Raw genomic sequence first — 22,482 nt, 5'->3', positions numbered from 1 at the left:
CTATTCATAGTTTTTATTATTCCCATTAAGTGTAGCGAACCCCCCCTCTCAACTTATCAGCTGGCTTACTTGCTACTGGCATAACATATCCTAAACCAAATGAAGTGAGAAGGGTACGCTGCCACTTGGATGGCAAACAGATCTATTTACCTACGTCCTAATGTACGTGCTACAGTTGTTTAGAGACTGTTAGCAAATGAGACATGGGTGCAGAGAAGTATAGGAGGTTAAAAACACAAATTGAGATTTTATTTTCTAATGAGCTGTTGATTTTCACAATAATACAGTCTCCACAGTATTGATCTGTTTACCCTTTATAAAAATCAAGATTTTTTTTCTATTGCTTAATGTAAATGTGCTAACAGTGGACTTTTCCATCTGCAGATTATACTGAATGACCACCAGTGGCAGTGTTTGCCACCCGAGTTTCTCTGCATTGCCGAGACTGAAGAAAAAAAAAAAAAGAAGTCTTCCGGCAAACGGCATCATTTTACCAATTTATATGGTAAGCAAAACTCACAATCATTCCTTTAAGCTTTAAAAAGACGTTCACAGCATCAGAATGTCCTCACTACCTTATAGTCGGAGTCTGTGCCTGAATACAATTTGTCAAGATGGAAGTAATATGAATCAGGTTGTGTTGGTCATGATAGTTAATAAAAGACTGACTGCCTCCAACGCTACTAAAGCCTGCTTTTATATTCTGGTGCTAGCAATGTTCCATTTGAGGAAATTGCTGCCTTTGAGGCTGAAATGCACTATCTCACTTTAGAACGATAGTGCTACGTTCTGAAGGAAGGAAGCTTATGTAGCCTCTTCCCCTGCACTCTGTGTGTTGGACTCTGATACTCAAGATGGATTGTTGTTAAAGATAATCTCCTTTTTTGTATCCATCTCCATCCCACTTTCAAAAAGGCTCCAGTGCATTGAGTGGTTCATAGTCTTTTACCATTCCCCGTCCTATTTGGCTTGTAGTCATGAATACAGATGTCTGATCTCTCATCCTCCTGTGTGGTCAGCTTCCACAAGGACAATTGGTCCAGTGCCGCTCCGACATCATAAAGCTAAAGCAAGATGTTGTCTGACATGAGGGACACTTTGTTGCCTAGCAAGCTTACATCATAAAGCGAAAGCAAGATGTTGTCTGACATGAAGGCCACTCGGTTACCTAGCAAGCAGTAGGATACATTTTTCTTGGTAATGAAATGAGTAGCAGGATAGACAGGATGCCCAACTGAAAACTAAGAATGGTAAGATGTAAGAAAGTATGGCATTTATTGAGACTTCTAAATGTGTATAAACGCAACTTTGAGCACAGGAGTCTGACCTTCACTATTGCTGAACTGGTAGCAATTGGCTAAAATGAAGATGGTAATTATGCTATTCATAGTTTTTATTATTCCCATTAAGTGTAGCAAACCCCCCCTCTCAACTTATCAGCTGGCTTACTTGCTACTGGCATAACATATCCTAAACCAAATGAAGTGAGAAGGGTACGCTGCCACTTGGATGGCAAACAGATCTATTTACCTACGTCCTAATGTACGTGCTACAGTTGTTTAGATACTGTTAGCAAATGAGACATGGGTGCAGAGAAGTATAGGAGGTTAAAAACACAAATTGAGATTTTATTTTCTAATGAGCTGTTGATTTTCACAATAATACAGTCTCCACAGTATTGATCTGTTTACCCTTTATAAAAATCAAGATTTTTTTTCTATTGCCTAATGTAAATGTGCTAACAGTGGACTTTTCCATCTGCAGATTATACTGAATGACCACCAGTGGCAGTGTTTGCCACCCGAGTTTCTCTGCATTGCCGAGACTGAAGAAAAAAAAAAAAAGAAGTCTTCCGGCAAACGGCATCATTTTACCAATTTATATGGTAAGCAAAACTCACAATCATTCCTTTAAGCTTTAAAAAGACGTTCACAGCATCAGAATGTCCTCACTACCTTATAGTCGGAGTCTGTGCCTGAATACAATTTGTCAAGATGGAAGTAATATGAATCAGGTTGTGTTGGTCATGATAGTTAATAAAAGACTGACTGCCTCCAACGCTACTAAAGCCTGCTTTTATATTCTGGTGCTAGCAATGTTCCATTTGAGGAAATTGCTGCCTTTGAGGCTGAAATGCACTATCTCACTTTAGAACGATAGTGCTACGTTCTGAAGGAAGGAAGCTTATGTAGCCTCTTCCCCTGCACTCTGTGTGTTGGACTCTGATACTCAAGATGGATTGTTGTTAAAGATAATCTCCTTTTTTGTATCCATCTCCATCCCACTTTCAAAAAGGCTCCAGTGCATTGAGTCGTTCATAGTCTTTTACCATTCCACCTCCTATTTGCCCTGTAGTCATGAATAGAGATGTCTGATCTCTCATCTTCCTGTGTGGTCAGCTTCCACAAGGACAATTGGTCCAGTGCCGCTCTGACATCATAAAGCTAAAGCAAGATGTTGTCTGACATGAGGGACACTCTGTTGCCTAGCAAGCTTACATCATAAAGCGAAAGCAAGATGTTGTCTGACATGAAGGCCACTCGGTTACCTAGCAAGCAGTAGGATACATTTTTCTTGGTAATGAAATGAGTAGCAGGATAGACAGGATGCCCAACTGAAAACTAAGAATGGTAAGATGTAAGAAAGTATGGCATTTATTGAGACTTCTAAATGTGTATAAACGCAAGTTTGAGCACAGGAGTCTGACCTTCACTATTGCTGAACTGGTAGCAATTGGCTAAAATGAAGATGGTAATTATGCTATTCATAGTTTTTATTATTCCCATTAAGTGTAGCAAACCCCCCCTCTCAACTTATCAGCTGGCTTACTTGCTACTGGCATAACATATCCTAAACCAAATGAAGTGAGAAGGGTACGCTGCCACTTGGATGGCAAACAGATCTATTTACCTACGTCCTAATGTACGTGCTACAGTTGTTTAGAGACTGTTAGCAAATGAGACATGGGTGCAGAGAAGTATAGGAGGTTAAAAACACAAATTGAGATTTTATTTTCTAATGAGCTGTTGATTTTCACAATAATACAGTCTCCACAGTATTGATCTGTTTACCCTTTATAAAAATCAAGATTTTTTTTCTATTGCTTAATGTAAATGTGCTAACAGTGGACTTTTCCATCTGCAGATTATACTGAATGACCACCAGTGGCAGTGTTTGCCAACCGAGTTTCTCTGCATTGCCGAGACTGAAGAAAAAAAAAAAAAGAAGTCTTCCGGCAAACGGCATCATTTTACCAATTTATATGGTAAGCAAAACTCACAATCATTCCTTTAAGCTTTAAAAAGACGTTCACAGCATCAGAATGTCCTCACTACCTTATAGTCGGAGTCTGTGCCTGAATACAATTTGTCAAGATGGAAGTAATATGAATCACGTTGTGTTGGTCATGATAGTTAATAAAAGACTGACTGCCTCCAACGCTACTAAAGCCTGCTTTTATATTCTGGTGCTAGCAATGTTCCATTTGAGGAAATTGCTGCCTTTGAGGCTGAAATGCACTATCTCACTTTAGAACGATAGTGCTACGTTCTGAAGGAAGGAAGCTTATGTAGCCTCTTCCCCTGCACTCTGTGTGTTGGACTCTGATACTCCAGATGGATTGTTGTTAATGATAATCTCCTTTTTTGTATCCATCTCCATCCCACTTTCAAAAAGGCTCCAGTGCATTGAGTGGTTCATAGTCTTTTACCATTCCCCCTCCTATTTGCCTTGTAGTCATGAATACAGATGTCTGATCTCTCATCCTCCTGTGTGGTCAGCTTCCACAAGGACAATTGGTCCAGTGCCGCTCTGACATCATAAAGCTAAAGCAAGATGTTGTCTGACATGAAGGCCACTCGGTTACCTAGCAAGCAGTAGGATACATTTTCTTGGTAATGAAATGAGTAGCAGGATAGACAGGATGCCCAACTGAAAACTAAGATGAAAGAAAGTATGGCATTTATTGAGACTTCTAAATGTGTATAAACGCAAGTTTGAGCACAGGAGTCTGACCTTCACTATTGCTGAACTGGTAGCAATTGGCTAAAATGAAGATGGTAATTATGCTATTCATAGTTTTTATTATTCCCATTAAGTGTAGCAAACCCCCCCTCTCAACTTATCAGCTGGCTTACTTGCTACTGGCATAACATATCCTAAACCAAATGAAGTGAGAAGGGTACGCTGCCACTTGGATGGCAAACAGATCTATTTACCTACGTCCTAATGTACGTGCTACAGTTGTTTAGAGACTGTTAGCAAATGAGACATGGGTGCAGAGAAGTATAGGAGGTTAAAAACACAAATTGAGATTTTATTTTCTAATGAGCTGTTGATTTTCACAATAATACAGTCTCCACAGTATTGATCTGTTTACCCTTTATAAAAATCAAGATTTTTTTTCTATTGCTTAATGTAAATGTGCTAACAGTGGACTTTTCCATCTGCAGATTATACTGAATGACCACCAGTGGCAGTGTTTGCCACCCGAGTTTCTCTGCATTGCCGAGACTGAAGAAAAAAAAAAAAAGAAGTCTTCCGGCAAACGGCATCATTTTACCAATTTATATGGTAAGCAAAACTCACAATCATTCCTTTAAGCTTTAAAAAGACGTTCACAGCATCAGAATGTCCTCACTACCTTATAGTCGGAGTCTGTGCCTGAATACAATTTGTCAAGATGGAAGTAATATGAATCAGGTTGTGTTGGTCATGATAGTTAATAAAAGACTGACTGCCTCCAACGCTACTAAAGCCTGCTTTTATATTCTGGTGCTAGCAATGTTCCATTTGAGGAAATTGCTGCCTTTGAGGCTGAAATGCACTATCTCACTTTAGAACGATAGTGCTACGTTCTGAAGGAAGGAAGCTTATGTAGCCTCTTCCCCTGCACTCTGTGTGTTGGACTCTGATACTCCAGATGGATTGTTGTTAAAGATAATCCCCTTTTTTGTATCCATCTCCATCCCACTTTCAAAAAGGCTCCAGTGCATTGAGTGGTTCATAGTCTTTTACCATTCCCCGTCCTATTTGGCTTGTAGTCATGAATACAGATGTCTGATCTCTCATCTTCCTGTGTGGTCAGCTTCCACAAGGACAATTGGTCCAGTGCTGCTCTGACATCATAAAGCTAAAGCAAGATGTTGTCTGACATGAGGGACACTCTGTTGCCTAGCAAGCTTACATCATAAAGCGAAAGCAAGATGTTGTCTGACATGAAGGCCACTCGGTTACCTAGCAAGCAGTAGGATACATTTTTCTTGGTAATGAAATGAGTAGCAGGATAGACAGGATGCCCAACTGAAAACTAAGAATGGTAAGATGTAAGAAAGTATGGCATTTATTGAGACTTCTAAATGTGTATAAACGCAAGTTTGAGCACAGGAGTCTGACCTTCACTATTGCTGAACTGGTAGCAATTGGCTAAAATGAAGATGGTAATTATGCTATTCATAGTTTTTATTATTCCCATTAAGTGTAGCAAACCCCCCTCTCAACTTATCAGCTGGCTTACTTGCTACTGGCATAACATATCCTAAACCAAATGAAGTGAGAAGGGTACGCTGCCACTTGGATGGCAAACAGATCTATTTACCTACGTCCTAATGTACGTGCTACAGTTGTTTAGAGACTGTTAGCAAATGAGACATGGGTGCAGAGAAGTATAGGAGGTTAAAAACACAAATTGAGATTTTATTTTCTAATGAGCTGTTGATTTTCACAATAATACAGTCTCCACAGTATTGATCTGTTTACCCTTTATAAAAATCAAGATTTTTTTTCTATTGCTTAATGTAAATGTGCTAACAGTGGACTTTTCCATCTGCAGATTATACTGAATGACCACCAGTGGCAGTGTTTGCCAACCGAGTTTCTCTGCATTGCCGAGACTGAAGGAAAAAAAAAAAAAAGAAGTCTTCCGGCAAACGGCATCATTTTACCAATTTATATGGTAAGCAAAACTCACAATCATTCCTTTAAGCTTTAAAAAGACGTTCACAGCATCAGAATGTCCTCACTACCTTATAGTCGGAGTCTGTGCCTGAATACAATTTGTCAAGATGGAAGTAATATGAATCACGTTGTGTTGGTCATGATAGTTAATAAAAGACTGACTGCCTCCAACGCTACTAAAGCCTGCTTTTATATTCTGGTGCTAGCAATATTCCATTTGAGGAAATTGCTGCCTTTGAGGCTGAAATGCACTATCTCACTTTAGAACGATAGTGCTACGTTCTGAAGGAAGGAAGCTTATGTAGCCTCTTCCCCTGCACTCTGTGTGTTGGACTCTGATACTCAAGATGGATTGTTGTTAAAGATAATCTCCTTTTTTGTATCCATCTCCATCCCACTTTCAAAAAGGCTCCAGTGCATTGAGTGGTTCATAGTCTTTTACCATTCCACCTCCTATTTGCCCTGTAGTCATGAATAGAGATGTCTGATCTCTCATCTTCCTGTGTGGTCAGCTTCCACAAGGACAATTGGTCCAGTGCCGCTCTGACATCATAAAGCTAAAGCAAGATGTTGTCTGACATGAGGGACACTCTGTTGCCTAGCAAGCTTACATCATAAAGCGAAAGCAAGATGTTGTCTGACATGAAGGCCACTCGGTTACCTAGCAAGCAGTAGGATACATTTTTCTTGGTAATGAAATGAGTAGCAGGATAGACAGGATGCCCAACTGAAAACTAAGAATGGTAAGATGTAAGAAAGTATGGCATTTATTGAGACTTCTAAATGTGTATAAACGCAAGTTTGAGCACAGGAGTCTGACCTTCACTATTGCTGAACTGGTAGCAATTGGCTAAAATGAAGATGATAATTATGCTATTCATAGTTTTTATTATTCCCATTAAGTGTAGCAAACCCCCCCTCTCAACTTATCAGCTGGCTTACTTGCTACTGGCATAACATATCCTAAACCAAATGAAGTGAGAAGGGTACGCTGCCACTTGGATGGCAAACAGATCTATTTACCTACGTCCTAATGTACGTGCTACAGTTGTTTAGAGACTGTTAGCAAATGAGACATGGGTGCAGAGAAGTATAGGAGGTTAAAAACACAAATTGAGATTTTATTTTCTAATGAGCTGTTGATTTTCACAATAATACAGTCTCCACAGTATTGATCTGTTTACCCTTTATAAAAATCAAGATTTTTTTTCTATTGCTTAATGTAAATGTGCTAACAGTGGACTTTTCCATCTGCAGATTATACTGAATGACCACCAGTGGCAGTGTTTGCCACCCGAGTTTCTCTGCATTGCCGAGACTGAAGAAAAAAAAAAAAAAGAAGTCTTCCGGCAAACAGCATCATTTTACCAATTTATATGGTAAGCAAAACTCACAATCATTCCTTTAAGCTTTAAAAAGACGTTCACAGCATCAGAATGTCCTCACTACCTTATAGTCGGAGTCTGTGCCTGAATACAATTTGTCAAGATGGAAGTAATATGAATCACGTTGTGTTGGTCATGATAGTTAATAAAAGACTGACTGCCTCCAACGCTACTAAAGCCTGCTTTTATATTCTGGTGCTAGCAATGTTCCATTTGAGGAAATTGCTGCCTTTGAGGCTGAAATGCACTATCTCACTTTAGAACGATAGTGCTACGTTCTGAAGGAAGGAAGCTTATGTAGCCTCTTCCCCTGCACTCTCTGTGTTGGACTCTGATACTCCAGATGGATTGTTGTTAAAGATAATCTCCTTTTTTGTATCCATCTCCATCCCACTTTCAAAAAGGCTCCAGTGCATTGAGTGGTTCATAGTCTTTTACCATTCCCCGTCCTATTTGGCTTGTAGTCATGAATACAGATGTCTGATCTCTCATCCTCCTGTGTGGTCAGCTTCCACAAGGACAATTGGTCCAGTGCCGCTCTGACATCATAAAGCTAAAGCAAGATGTTGTCTGACATGAGGGACACTTTGTTGCCTAGCAAGCTTACATCATAAAGCGAAAGCAAGATGTTGTCTGACATGAAGGCCACTCAGTTACCTAGCAAGCAGTAGGATACATTTTTCTTGGTAATGAAATGAGTAGCAGGATAGACAGGATGCCCAACTGAAAACTAAGAATGGTAAGATGTAAGAAAGTATGGCATTTATTGAGACTTCTAAATGTGTATAAACGCAAGTTTGAGCACAGGAGTCTGACCTTCACTATTGCTGAACTGGTAGCAATTGGCTAAAATGAAGATGGTAATTATGCTATTCATAGTTTTTATTATTCCCATTAAGTGTAGCAAACCCCCCCTCTCAACTTATCAGCTGGCTTACTTGCTACTGGCATAACATATCCTAAACCAAATGAAGTGAGAAGGGTACGCTGCCACTTGGATGGCAAACAGATCTATTTACCTACGTCCTAATGTACGTGCTACAGTTGTTTAGAGACTGTTAGCAAATGAGACATGGGTGCAGAGAAGTATAGGAGGTTAAAAACACAAATTGAGATTTTATTTTCTAATGAGCTGTTGATTTTCACAATAATACAGTCTCCACAGTATTGATCTGTTTACCCTTTATAAAAATCAAGATTTTTTTTCTATTGCTTAATGTAAATGTGCTAACAGTGGACTTTTCCATCTGCAGATTATACTGAATGACCACCAGTGGCAGTGTTTGCCACCCGAGTTTCTCTGCATTGCCGAGACTGAAGAAAAAAAAAAAAAGAAGTCTTCCGGCAAACGGCATCATTTTACCAATTTATATGGTAAGCAAAACTCACAATCATTCCTTTAAGCTTTAAAAAGACGTTCACAGCATCAGAATGTCCTCACTACCTTATAGTCGGAGTCTGTGCCTGAATACAATTTGTCAAGATGGAAGTAATATGAATCACGTTGTGTTGGTCATGATAGTTAATAAAAGACTGACTGCCTCCAACGCTACTAAAGCCTGCTTTTATATTCTGGTGCTAGCAATGTTCCATTTGAGGAAATTGCTGCCTTTGAGGCTGAAATGCACTATCTCACTTTAGAACGATAGTGCTACGTTCTGAAGGAAGGAAGCTTATGTAGCCTCTTCCCCTGCACTCTCTGTGTTGGACTCTGATACTCCAGATGGATTGTTGTTAAAGATAATCTCCTTTTTTGTATCCATCTCCATCCCACTTTCAAAAAGGCTCCAGTGCATTGAGTGGTTCATAGTCTTTTACCATTCCCCGTCCTATTTGGCTTGTAGTCATGAATACAGATGTCTGATCTCTCATCCTCCTGTGTGGTCAGCTTCCACAAGGACAATAGGTCCAGTGCCGCTCTGACATCATAAAGCGAAAGCAAGATGTTGTCTGACATGAAGGCCACTCGGTTACCTAGCAAGCAGTAGGATACATTTTTCTTGGTAATGAAATGAGTAGCAGGATAGACAGGATGCCCAACTGAAAACTAAGAATGGTAAGATGTAAGAAAGTATGGCATTTATTGAGACTTCTAAATGTGTATAAACGCAAGTTTGAGCACAGGAGTCTGACCTTCACTATTGCTGAACTGGTAGCAATTGGCTAAAATGAAGATGGTAATTATGCTATTCATAGTTTTTATTATTCCCATTAAGTGTAGCAAACCCCCCCTCTCAACTTATCAGCTGGCTTACTTGCTACTGGCATAACATATCCTAAAACAAATGAAGTGAGAAGGGTACGCTGCCACTTGGATGGCAAACAGATCTATTTACCTACATCCTAATGTACGTGCTACAGTTGTTTAGATACTGTTAGCAAATGAGACATGGGTGCAGAGAAGTATAGGAGGTTAAAAACACAAATTGAGATTTTATTTTCTAATGAGCTGTTGATTTTCACAATAATACAGTCTCCACAGTATTGATCTGTTTACCCTTTATAAAAATCAAGATTTTTTTTCTATTCCCTAATGTAAATGTGCTAACAGTGGACTTTTCCATCTGCAGATTATACTGAATGACCACCAGTGGCAGTGTTTGCCAACCGAGTTTCTCTGCATTGCCGAGACTGAAGAAAAAAAAAAAAGAAGTCTTCCGGCAAACGGCATCATTTTACCAATTTATATGGTAAGCAAAACTCACAATCATTCCTTTAAGCTTTAAAAAGACGTTCACAGCATCAGAATGTCCTCACTACCTTATAGTCGGAGTCTGTGCCTGAATACAATTTGTCAAGATGGAAGTAATATGAATCACGTTGTGTTGGTCATGATAGTTAATAAAAGACTGACTGCCTCCAACGCTACTAAAGCCTGCTTTTATATTCTGGTGCTAGCAATGTTCCATTTGAGGAAATTGCTGCCTTTGAGGCTGAAATGCACTATCTCACTTTAGAACGATAGTGCTACGTTCTGAAGGAAGGAAGCTTATGTAGCCTCTTCCCCTGCACTCTCTGTGTTGGACTCTGATACTCCAGATGGATTGTTGTTAAAGATAATCTCCTTTTTTGTATCCATCTCCATCCCACTTTCAAAAAGGCTCCAGTGCATTGAGTGGTTCATAGTCTTTTACCATTCCCCGTCCTATTTGGCTTGTAGTCATGAATACAGATGTCTGATCTCTCATCCTCCTGTGTGGTCAGCTTCCACAAGGACAATTGGTCCAGTGCCGCTCTGACATCATAAAGCTAAAGCAAGATGTTGTCTGACATGAAGGCCACTCGGTTACCTAGCAAGCAGTAGGATACATTTTTCTTGGTAATGAAATGAGTAGCAGGATAGACAGGATGCCCAACTGAAAACTAAGAATGGTAAGATGTAAGAAAGTATGGCATTTATTGAGACTTCTAAATGTGTATAAACGCAAGTTTGAGCACAGGAGTCTGACCTTCACTATTGCTGAACTGGTAGCAATTGGCTAAAATGAAGATGGTAATTATGCTATTCATAGTTTTTATTATTCCCATTAAGTGTAGCAAACCCCCCCTCTCAACTTATCAGCTGGCTTACTTGCTACTGGCATAACATATCCTAAAACAAATGAAGTGAGAAGGGTACGCTGCCACTTGGATGGCAAACAGATCTATTTACCTACGTCCTAATGTACGTGCTACAGTTGTTTAGATACTGTTAGCAAATGAGACATGGGTGCAGAGAAGTATAGGAGGTTAAAAACACAAATTGAGATTTTATTTTCTAATGAGCTGTTGATTTTCACAATAATACAGTCTCCACAGTATTGATCTGTTTACCCTTTATAAAAATCAAGATTTTTTTTCTATTGCCTAATGTAAATGTGCTAACAGTGGACTTTTCCATCTGCAGATTATACTGAATGACTACCAGTGGCAGTGTTTGCCAACCGAGTTTCTCTGCATTGCCGAGACTGAAGAAAAAAAAAAAAGAAGTCTTCCGGCAAACGGCATCATTTTACCAATTTATATGGTAAGCAAAACTCACAATCATTCCTTTAAGCTTTAAAAAGACGTTCACAGCATCAGAATGTCCTCACTACCTTATAGTCGGAGTCTGTGCCTGAATACAATTTGTCAAGATGGAAGTAATATGAATCACGTTGTGTTGGTCATGATAGTTAATAAAAGACTGACTGCCTCCAACGCTACTAAAGCCTGCTTTTATATTCTGGTGCTAGCAATGTTCCATTTGAGGAAATTGCTGCCTTTGAGGCTGAAATGCACTATCTCACTTTAGAACGATAGTGCTACGTTCTGAAGGAAGGAAGCTTATGTAGCCTCTTCCCCTGCACTCTGTGTGTTGGACTCTGATACTCAAGATGGATTGTTGTTAAAGATAATCTCCTTTTTTGTATCCATCTCCATCCCACTTTCAAAAAGGCTCCAGTGCATTGAGTGGTTCATAGTCTTTTACCATTCCACCTCCTATTTGCCCTGTAGTCATGAATAGAGATGTCTGATCTCTCATCCTCCTGTGTGGTCAGCTTCCACAAGGACAATTGGTCCAGTGCCGCTCTGACATCATAAAGCTAAAGCAAGATGTTGTCTGACATGAGGGACACTCTGTTGCCTAGCAAGCTTACATCATAAAGCGAAAGCAAGATGTTGTCTGACATGAAGGCCACTCGGTTACCTAGCAAGCAGTAGGATACATTTTTCTTGGTAATGAAATGAGTAGCAGGATAGACAGGATGCCCAACTGAAAACTAAGAATGGTAAGATGTAAGAAAGTATGGCATTTATTGAGACTTCTAAATGTGTATAAACGCAAGTTTGAGCACAGGAGTCTGACCTTCACTATTGCTGAACTGGTAGCAATTGGCTAAAATGAAGATGGTAATTATGCTATTCATAGTTTTTATTATTCCCATTAAGTGTAGCAAACCCCCCCTCTCAACTTATCAGCTGGCTTACTTGCTACTGGCATAACATATCCTAAACCAAATGAAGTGAGAAGGGTACGCTGCCACTTGGATGGCAAACAGATCTATTTACCTACGTCCTAATGTACGTGCTACAGTTGTTTAGAGACTGTTAGCAAATGAGACATGGGTGCAGAGAAGTATAGGAGGTTAAAAACACAAATTGAGATTTTATTTTCTAATGAGCTGTTGATTTTCACAATAATACAGTCTCCACAGTATTGATCTGTTTACCCTTTATAAAAATCAAGATTTTTTTTCTATTGCTTAATGTAAATGTGCTAACAGTGGACTTTTCCATCTGCAGATTATACTGAATGACCACCAGTGGCAGTGTTTGCCACCCGAGTTTCTCTGCATTGCCGAGACTGAAGAAAAAAAAAAAAAGAAGTCTTCCGGCAAACGGCATCATTTTACCAATTTATATGGTAAGCAAAACTCACAATCATTCCTTTAAGCTTTAAAAAGACGTTCACAGCATCAGAATGTCCTCACTACCTTATAGTCGGAGTCTGTGCCTGAATACAATTTGTCAAGATGGAAGTAATATGAATCACGTTGTGTTGGTCATGATAGTTAATAAAAGACTGACTGCCTCCAACGCTACTAAAGCCTGCTTTTATATTCTGGTGCTAGCAATGTTCCATTTGAGGAAATTGCTGCCTTTGAGGCTGAAATGCACTATCTCACTTTAGAACGATAGTGCTACGTTCTGAAGGAAGGAAGCTTATGTAGCCTCTTCCCCTGCACTCTCTGTGTTGGACTCTGATACTCCAGATGGATTGTTGTTAAAGATAATCTCCTTTTTTGTATCCATCTCCATCCCACTTTCAAAAAGGCTCCAGTGCATTGAGTGGTTCATAGTCTTTTACCATTCCCCGTCCTATTTGGCTTGTAGTCATGAATACAGATGTCTGATCTCTCATCCTCCTGTGTGGTCAGCTTCCACAAGGACAATTGGTCCAGTGCCGCTCTGACATCATAAAGCTAAAGCAAGATGTTGTCTGACATGAGGGACACTTTGTTGCCTAGCAAGCTTACATCATAAAGCGAAAGCAAGATGTTGTCTGACATGAAGGCCACTCGGTTACCTAGCAAGCAGTAGGATACATTTTTCTTGGTAATGAAATGAGTAGCAGGATAGACAGGATGCCCAACTGAAAACTAAGAATGGTAAGATGTAAGAAAGTATGGCATTTATTGAGACTTCTAAATGTGTATAAACGCAAGTTTGAGCACAGGAGTCTGACCTTCACTATTGCTGAACTGGTAGCAATTGGCTAAAATGAAGATGGTAATTATGCTATTCATAGTTTTTATTATTCCCATTAAGTGTAGCAAACCCCCCCTCTCAACTTATCAGCTGGCTTACTTGCTACTGGCATAACATATCCTAAAACAAATGAAGTGAGAAGGGTACGCTGCCACTTGGATGGCAAACAGATCTATTTACCTACGTCCTAATGTACGTGCTACAGTTGTTTAGAGACTGTTAGCAAATGAGACATGGGTGCAGAGAAGTATAGGAGGTTAAAAACACAAATTGAGATTTTATTTTCTAATGAGCTGTTGATTTTCACAATAATACAGTCTCCACAGTATTGATCTGTTTACCCTTTATAAAAATCAAGATTTTTTTTCTATTGCTTAATGTAAATGTGCTAACAGTGGACTTTTCCATCTGCAGATTATACTGAATGACCACCAGTGGCAGTGTTTGCCACCCGAGTTTCTCTGCATTGCCGAGACTGAAGAAAAAAAAAAAAGAAGTCTTCCGGCAAACGGCATCATTTTACCAATTTATATGGTAAGCAAAACTCACAATCATTCCTTTAAGCTTTAAAAAGACGTTCACAGCATCAGAATGTCCTCACTACCTTATAGTCGGAGTCTGTGCCTGAATACAATTTGTCAAGATGGAAGTAATATGAATCACGTTGTGTTGGTCATGATAGTTAATAAAAGACTGACTGCCTCCAACGCTACTAAAGCCTGCTTTTATATTCTGGTGCTAGCAATGTTCCATTTGAGGAAATTGCTGCCTTTGAGGCTGAAATGCACTATCTCACTTTAGAACGATAGTGCTACGTTCTGAAGGAAGGAAGCTTATGTAGCCTCTTCCCCTGCACTCTCTGTGTTGGACTCTGATACTCCAGATGGATTGTTGTTAAAGATAATCTCCTTTTTTGTATCCATCTCCATCCCACTTTCAAAAAGGCTCCAGTGCATTGAGTGGTTCATAGTCTTTTACCATTCCCCCTCCTATTTGGCTTGTAGTCATGAATACAGATGTCTGATCTCTCATCCTCCTGTGTGGTCAGCTTCCACAAGGACAATAGGTCCAGTGCCGCTCTGACATCATAAAGCGAAAGCAAGATGTTGTCTGACATGAAGGCCACTCGGTTACCTAGCAAGCAGTAGGATACATTTTTCTTGGTAATGAAATGAGTAGCAGGATAGACAGGATGCCCAACTGAAAACTAAGAATGGTAAGATGTAAGAAAGTATGGCATTTATTGAGACTTCTAAATGTGTATAAACGCAAGTTTGAGCACAGGAGTCTGACCTTCACTATTGCTGAACTGGTAGCAATTGGCTAAAATGAAGATGGTAATTATGCTATTCATAGTTTTTATTATTCCCATTAAGTGTAGCAAACCCCCCCTCTCAACTTATCAGCTGGCTTACTTGCTACTGGCATAACATATCCTAAACCAAATGAAGTGAGAAGGGTACGCTGCCACTTGGATGGCAAACAGATCTATTTACCTACGTCCTAATGTACGTGCTACAGTTGTTTAGAGACTGTTAGCAAATGAGACATGGGTGCAGAGAAGTATAGGAGGTTAAAAACACAAATTGAGATTTTATTTTCTAATGAGCTGTTGATTTTCACAATAATACAGTCTCCACAGTATTGATCTGTTTACCCTTTATAAAAATCAAGATTTTTTTTCTATTGCTTAATGTAAATGTGCTAACAGTGGACTTTTCCATCTGCAGATTATACTGAATGACCACCAGTGGCAGTGTTTGCCACCCGAGTTTCTCTGCATTGCCGAGACTGAAGAAAAAAAAAAAAAAGAAGTCTTCCGGCAAACGGCATCATTTTACCAATTTATATGGTAAGCAAAACTCACAATCATTCCTTTAAGCTTTAAAAAGACGTTCACAGCATCAGAATGTCCTCACTACCTTATAGTCGGAGTCTGTGCCTGAATACAATTTGTCAAGATGGAAGTAATATGAATCACGTTGTGTTGGTCATGATAGTTAATAAAAGACTGACTGCCTCCAACGCTACTAAAGCCTGCTTTTATATTCTGGTGCTAGCAATGTTCCATTTGAGGAAATTGCTGCCTTTGAGGCTGAAATGCACTATCTCACTTTAGAACGATAGTGCTACGTTCTGAAGGAAGGAAGCTTATGTAGCCTCTTCCCCTGCACTCTGTGTGTTGGACTCTGATACTCAAAATGGATTGTTGTTAAAGATAATCTCCTTTTTTGTATCCATCTCCATCCCACTTTCAAAAAGGCTCCAGTGCATTGAGTGGTTCATAGTCTTTTACCATTCCACCTCCTATTTGCCCTGTAGTCATGAATAGAGATGTCTGATCTCTCATCCTCCTGTGTGGTCAGCTTCCACAAGGACAATTGGTCCAGTGCCGCTCTGACATCATAAAGCTAAAGCAAGATGTTGTCTGACATGAGGGACACTTTGTTGCCTAGCAAGCTTACATCATAAAGCGAAAGCAAGATGTTGTCTGACATGAAGGCCACTCGGTTACCTAGCAAGCAGTAGGATACATTTTTCTTGGTAATGAAATGAGTAGCAGGATAGACAGGATGCCCAACTGAAAACTAAGATGAAAGAAAGTATGGCATTTATTGAGACTTCTAAATGTGTATAAACGCAAGTTTGAGCACAGGAGTCTGACCTTCACTATTGCTGAACTGGTAGCAATTGGCTAAAATGAAGATGGTAATTATGCTATTCATAGTTTTTATTATTCCCATTAAGTGTAGCAAACCCCCCCTCTCAACTTATCAGCTGGCTTACTTGCTACTGGCATAACATATCCTAAAACAAATGAAGTGAGAAGGGTACGCTGCCACTTGGATGGCAAACAGATCTATTTACCTACGTCCTAATGTACGTGCTACAGTTGTTTAGAGACTGTTAGCAAATGAGACATGGGTGCAGAGAAGTATAGGAGGTTAAAAACACAAATTGAGATTTTATTTTCTAATGAGCTGTTGATTTTCACAATAATACAGTCTCCACAGTATTGATCTGTTTACCCTTTATAAAAATCAAGATTTTTTTTCTATTGCCTAATGTAAATGTGCTAACAGTGGACTTTTCCATCTGCAGATTATACTGAATGACCACCAGTGGCAGTGTTTGCCAACCGAGTTTCTCTGCATTGCCGAGACTGAAGAAAAAAAAAAAAAGAAGTCTTCCGGCAAACGGCATCATTTTACCAATTTATATGGTAAGCAAAACTCACAATCATTCCTTTAAGCTTTAAAAAGACGTTCACAGCATCAGAATGTCCTCACTACCTTATAGTCGGAGTCTGTGCCTGAATACAATTTGTCAAGATGGAAGTAATATGAATCACGTTGTGTTGGTCATGATAGTTAATAAAAGACTGACTGCCTCCAACGCTACTAAAGCCTGCTTTTATATTCTGGTGCTAGCAATGTTCCATTTGAGGAAATTGCTGCCTTTGAGGCTGAAATGCACTATCTCACTTTAGAACGATAGTGCTACGTTCTGAAGGAAGGAAGCTTATGTAGTCTCTTCCCCTGCACTCTGTGTGTTGGACTCTGATACTCAAGATGGATTGTTGTTAATGATAATCTCCTTTTTTGTATCCATCTCCATCCCACTTTCAAAAAGGCTCCAGTGCATTGAGTGGTTCATAGTCTTTTACCATTCCCCCTCCTATTTGCCTTGTAGTCATGAATACAGATGTCTGATCTCTCATCCTCCTGTGTGGTCAGCTTCCACAAGGACAATTGGTCCAGTGCCGCTCTGACATCATAAAGCTAAAGCAAGATGTTGTGTCTGACATGAGGGACACTTTGTTGCCTAGCAAGCTTACATCATAAAGCGAAAGCAAGATGTTGTCTGACATGAAGGCCACTCGGTTACCTAGCAAGCAGTAGGATACATTTTTCTTGGTAATGAAATGAGTAGCAGGATAGACAGGATGCCCAACTGAAAACTAAGATGAAAGAAAGTATGGCATTTATTGAGACTTCTAAATGTGTATAAACGCAAGTTTGAGCACAGGAGTCTGACCTTCACTATTGCTGAACTGGTAGCAATTGGCTAAAATGAAGATGGTAATTATGCTATTCATAGTTTTTATTATTCCCATTAAGTGTAGCAAACCCCCCCTCTCTCAACTTATCAGCTGGCTTACTTGCTACTGGCATAACATATCCTAAAACATATTTCAGATCTCATAGTGCAGTTGGGAGCTAAAACCAGGAAATATTTTCTAACAATTATTTCGATGACAAACAATTTCCAACAGATAGAATGAAACCCCACATTGTATTCATTTGTTTTACGGATATGATTGCATTAAGGTGGTGTCTAGGTGTGCCACACTTTTGCTATAAATACTGAATGTTAGCTTGTGCTGGTTTGGAAGTACAATAAACAACTAGCACACTATGATTTGATTACCCTAGTGTTTCACGCAGAAACCCAGCCTTTTTTCTTGCATTGCTCGATATAACACCATGGTTAGGCTGAAGTAAAACATATATTTGAGAATTTTGAGAACTAAAATCGGGCAAATTTTTCTAAAAAGGACTAAGCATCTATTTATTGTTAGGATTTTCTTTTTGTCATAAATCATCACCCGTCATGTATGTTCTATTGTTTTTTGTAACCCTCAAAAACAGGCTTCCATTATGGTGTCCCGATGCCTGTAATTGGTTGGACACATCATGGGCAACATATTGTGGCAGCAATCAGAGGGGTCCCCGCCCCATATATCCCTGGGGATCAGGTGTGCTCATCTTGCCCCGTTCATGCAATGGCCAGCCAATCAGGATTGACCCATCCCATTTAAAGTGGCCAGTCAGAGCAAAGCTGGACACCAATAGTCTAGATATCACTACAGTTTTGTGATTTCTAGAAGGTCACAAATAGTGGGTTGCAAACCGAGACCTACCTCATTAATATTAATGAGGTAGTGGGTCGCAAACTGAGACCTGAGTCCAGCAACATGCCAGGAGGCGCATTTGCAAAGTGGTGGCAAAAGGGGGCAGGGCCTCCAAGTCCTCTCAGTAATGCAGATGTCTGGGACTTGATGAGGATCCTTGGGGTCCAAGAACCCCTTCTGTTACCTCCAGTATCTAAGGAGCCTTCATCTCCCAACCACCACTGTGCCAGGAGGTGCGTTTGCAGAGTGGTGGTGAAGGAGGCGTGGCCTTTGGCGACTTGCCGGAGGTTTTTTTTTCTATTAAAAAAAAAAAAAAAAAAAAATGAAGGGAGGGGGGCTGCGTTGTCCTGAGTTGCATCTCCTAATTGGTGTTAAGCCTAGTAGGAAGCCACAAGATAGTAGCACTAGCCTTTTGTTCCAGCTTGCACGAACAATGGGAAACCTCACTCTCCCATCTGACCAAGAACACCTCTGTGGTGAGACAACAGGGTCACAATGGCTACATGGGAAAAGGGGAAAAGAACAGAGAATACTCAGCACACAGTACCTTTTAACACCAGTCGACCTTCAGACCTGTGAGACAAGCTCTACGTCTGAATTCCTTGATACCTCACTAGATTTCTGCTCAAACTGCTTATAGATAAATACAGAAAATAAACTAATTGTGTTGGACCTTTCTTTTAGTATAAATCACCTGCCGTATTGCACAATTTACACCTTGGTTCTTTTATGTTTTGTATGATCTTGTCCTGGTGTCCGGTTGTTGCCTGAGAGCACAAAAGGGTAAGGAATATTTGGGGAATTCAGGAAACCAAGGCTGAAGTGAACCACTGTCCTGCCTAGAGCAAGAATCAATCGCAAAGGCAAGAGAGACAATTTTCCTGGATGAAACTCATTTACTGAAGCCATGCCAAACAAGGCCTCTAGACAGCCCAACCCCCTCAAGAGGTGGCAGGTTTCACAGGGGAACTCGTTAGCACAGTGCCAAGTTCACCGGGGCTCAAGGACATCAGTCCATCTAAAAATATTTTGTTGGCGTGGTCAAGATGGCAGAGCAGTGAGTCGCATTGAATTCAGCTCCTACCCGCCGTTTCACCGCATCTCCGGGCTGATGGCGCCAATCAGCGGAGCCCTGCCGGGCTCTGCGGTGTCGCTAACAACGAGACGCCCCTGGGGTGACCCTGTAGCCCCGGCCCTACGGTCCAGCAGGCGCTGCCTCCTCGAGGCCTGTTCCGGCCGCGCCGCCTCTGCTCTTGGGCGTGTGCGGCGGTCGGGCCATGCCAGCGGTGGTGGTCTCGGTAGCCAGGGACCCGCCCTTCCTCCCTGCCTAGGGGCGCTGCCCCCCAAAATTCATCGCCGGGGCAGGGAGCATTGCCGCCGACAACCCTGACGCATCGGCGAGCGGCCTAGCGGGCCTGTGGATCCTCGGACTGGCGTCGTGGGCTGCTGGCCGGTGGGCCTTGGGGCTGGCGCTGCAGCTGGAGTGCGAGGAGGCAGCAGACTACATAGAGGCGGCCTGACCCCGGGTAGGGGACCATCGAGAGGCCTGCACCAGCGCCTGCAGGACCCTGAGCTGGACATTTCTTGACACCGCCGAGCTCTGTCCGCGGGGCCTAGCTGGCACCCTTTGATCCCCCTCGATCCCCCGCTGCAACCTGCTGCACCTTGGGCGCCGCTGCGCAGGATAGGGAGCGGAGGGAGAAGACGCCTGAGAGGCACACTTGGGCGTCCCCTGCACCACGCCCAGTGGGCCCCGTGGTGACTGGTGGACTGGCCGCGCGGCTGCTGGCCGGGACGGCGGATCTTGTATGTTGAAGCTCGGCTGCCGCCTCCTTCGCCCCTTGGAGCCCTCCTTGCCTGGCTAATGATTTGGGGACGTGAGCCCTACACTTCCTCTGGCGAGTTCGGGCCGCTGCTGCGGTGGGGCCCTTGGACCTTTTTGGAACCCTTCCTCCCTTGCATGGTGCGCTGAGTCGCTGTGGGGGGTGCCTCCGCGATTGGGGGCGTCTCACCGGGTATCTGGCCCCCCCGGTCTTGTTTGGTGCTCCCCGGCCGGCTGCTGCACTGGTGCTCATTGACCACCGATGGCCCCTACCAAAGCATCGAAAAGTAAGCCCCTGAAGGACATCTTTGGCCGCTCCCACTCTATACCCAACATGGCTAGTGCCACTGTCAGCAGCCCACCCCCGGCACCTGCGACGCCCACTGGCGGGGAGCCGTACACCAAGGCCTTCCTCGAATCACTATTCGCCACCCTCCGCGACGACCTCCAGACGGTGAAGAAGGACCTTACCGCCGAAATAAAGGACATACGCCGTGATGTGGACAGTGTAGGTGAGAGGGTGGTGGTGCTGGAACACCGCAGTGACCATACCGTAATGGAGCTCTCTGACCTCCAGCAGGAAGTCATGCGGATGCACGAACACCACCTGGACATCCAACTACACCTGGAGGATTTAGAGAACCGCTCCCGCAGGCACACCGTTTGCATTCGGGGAGTTGGCTACTCCGCAGCTACCGACAATCTGTTCACGTTCACTAAAGACCTGTTCAACCACATCTTGGGTAACCTGCCTGGCACCAAAATCGTCCGTGACGGGGTGCACAGGGTGGGCCCACCTCGAGCGAACGATGCACCACCAGCCGACATCCTTGTCTGCGTTCAAGACTTCAGAACAAAGGAGGCCATCCTCACTAAGGCGAGAGTGCAGCACCCCCTTCATTTCCAGGATCAATCGCCTCTGCTTTTCCAGGATCTATCCCCGATAACCCTGCAGCGCCGCCGGCAATTTTGCCCGGTGACGGACCATCTCTGCCAGGCTGGGACCTCCTACCCCTGGGGCCATCCTTTCAGGCTCATATTTCGCCACAATGGCAAACTGATCCAATCAAGATCCCTGTCTGATGCATGCCGCATCTTGGGGATTACCCCACTAAGTAAAGAGGATGAAGACCGCTCCAACGCACATTCGGGACCCGACCCCGCGCCGTCGGGATGGAGGCGGCCTCGCGGGAGGCGACAAAACAGGCGGCCAGACAAAGCCGAAATTACCAGGGGACAGTGAGCAGCCCTTAAGGCCACGATGGGAGCGTTAGGAGGCTCCAGAGGGGGACCCAGCTGAGACATTTCGACATTCTGTTCTCTTTGTTATGACTTTAGGGCGGGCGGCGGGTGGGGCCAGAGCCTCCTCTTTCTGACCACGAAATGGACCCCATTACGGTGTTAATCTGGTCATCTAGCGATGACTGACTTCTAAACAAAACCCCTGTATTGTCATGATCGCTCCGGTGGGCAGGGCAGAACGGAGTTCAGTCCAAGGGAGAATCACGCACCGGGACTACATCACCCACGAGGCGTAGCGACCACGCTCCCCCACGTGACCGGGAGTGCGGCCGAACAAAAGACGGAACAACGCAGGGGGCGGTGCCAATGATTCGTTTTCAACCTGTATCCGGTCAACGGCCCGTGACCCTGCGTCGTCAAACCCAGCCGAGTTTTCCGAGCTTCGGACAGCCCGTGTTTCCAGCCCGGAGCTCCCCACCTCCAGAAGCGTCGGACAGCCCGTGTCTCCAGCCCGACGCTCCCCGCCAGTTTCCAGCCCGACGCTCCCCGCCACCAGAAGCATTCCGATCCCTACCACTTCAACCAACAGTGAGAGGTGAGTGATTTCACCACTACAACGCCCTAAGAGACCTCAGAGGTTCCGGGCTATTCTCGGCACCTGATTGGCACATCTCGCTCCTCTGCTCCATCCTAATGAGCGCGGGGGGGGGGTAACGAGTGCCCTCCGTTCTTCCGCGCAGGAGCTTCTCCTGCTGTTTAGTCCTTTCGTTGGTGTTCCTCGCAGCACCCCCTCAGAACCCGCTATCCCAGCGCTCCTCGGCCCCAAGGATTCCTGGGCTTAGAGTGGAAGCGCCACCAGCGGTTACCAGGTGCTCCAGATCTCCATTTCCTGAGCCTATCTTCCCGGCGCTCCTCGGCCCCACGGATTCCTG

General features: G+C 42.8%; 1 protein-coding gene across 1 annotated transcript in view; it reads left to right on the top strand.

The window, feature by feature from the left end:
* The window catches only part of LOC146776017 (uncharacterized), a 34,008-nt gene extending 17,214 nt beyond the window's left edge, over positions 1 to 16,794 (top strand). The window contains exons 14-26 of the mRNA XM_085637750.1: positions 385 to 505; positions 1,765 to 1,885; positions 3,145 to 3,265; positions 4,452 to 4,572; positions 5,831 to 5,953; positions 7,213 to 7,334; positions 8,594 to 8,714; positions 9,911 to 10,030; positions 11,227 to 11,346; positions 12,606 to 12,726; positions 13,986 to 14,105; positions 15,302 to 15,423; positions 16,674 to 16,794. Of these exons, the coding sequence (XP_085493876.1) occupies positions 8,604 to 8,714; positions 9,911 to 10,030; positions 11,227 to 11,346; positions 12,606 to 12,726; positions 13,986 to 13,999 (486 nt within the window). The 5' untranslated portion in view covers positions 385 to 505; positions 1,765 to 1,885; positions 3,145 to 3,265; ... (2 more) ...; positions 7,213 to 7,334; positions 8,594 to 8,603 and the 3' untranslated portion in view covers positions 14,000 to 14,105; positions 15,302 to 15,423; positions 16,674 to 16,794. The remainder of the gene's footprint in view (positions 1 to 384; positions 506 to 1,764; positions 1,886 to 3,144; positions 3,266 to 4,451; positions 4,573 to 5,830; positions 5,954 to 7,212; positions 7,335 to 8,593; positions 8,715 to 9,910; positions 10,031 to 11,226; positions 11,347 to 12,605; positions 12,727 to 13,985; positions 14,106 to 15,301; positions 15,424 to 16,673) is intronic.
* Positions 16,795 to 22,482: the final 5,688 nt, after the last annotated feature.

Source organism: Triturus cristatus, chromosome 12 (genome assembly GCF_964204655.1).
Source record: "Triturus cristatus chromosome 12, aTriCri1.1, whole genome shotgun sequence".
Classification (NCBI taxonomy): domain Eukaryota; kingdom Metazoa; phylum Chordata; class Amphibia; order Caudata; family Salamandridae; genus Triturus; species Triturus cristatus.
This window is presented reverse-complemented; position numbering and strand designations above follow the sequence as displayed.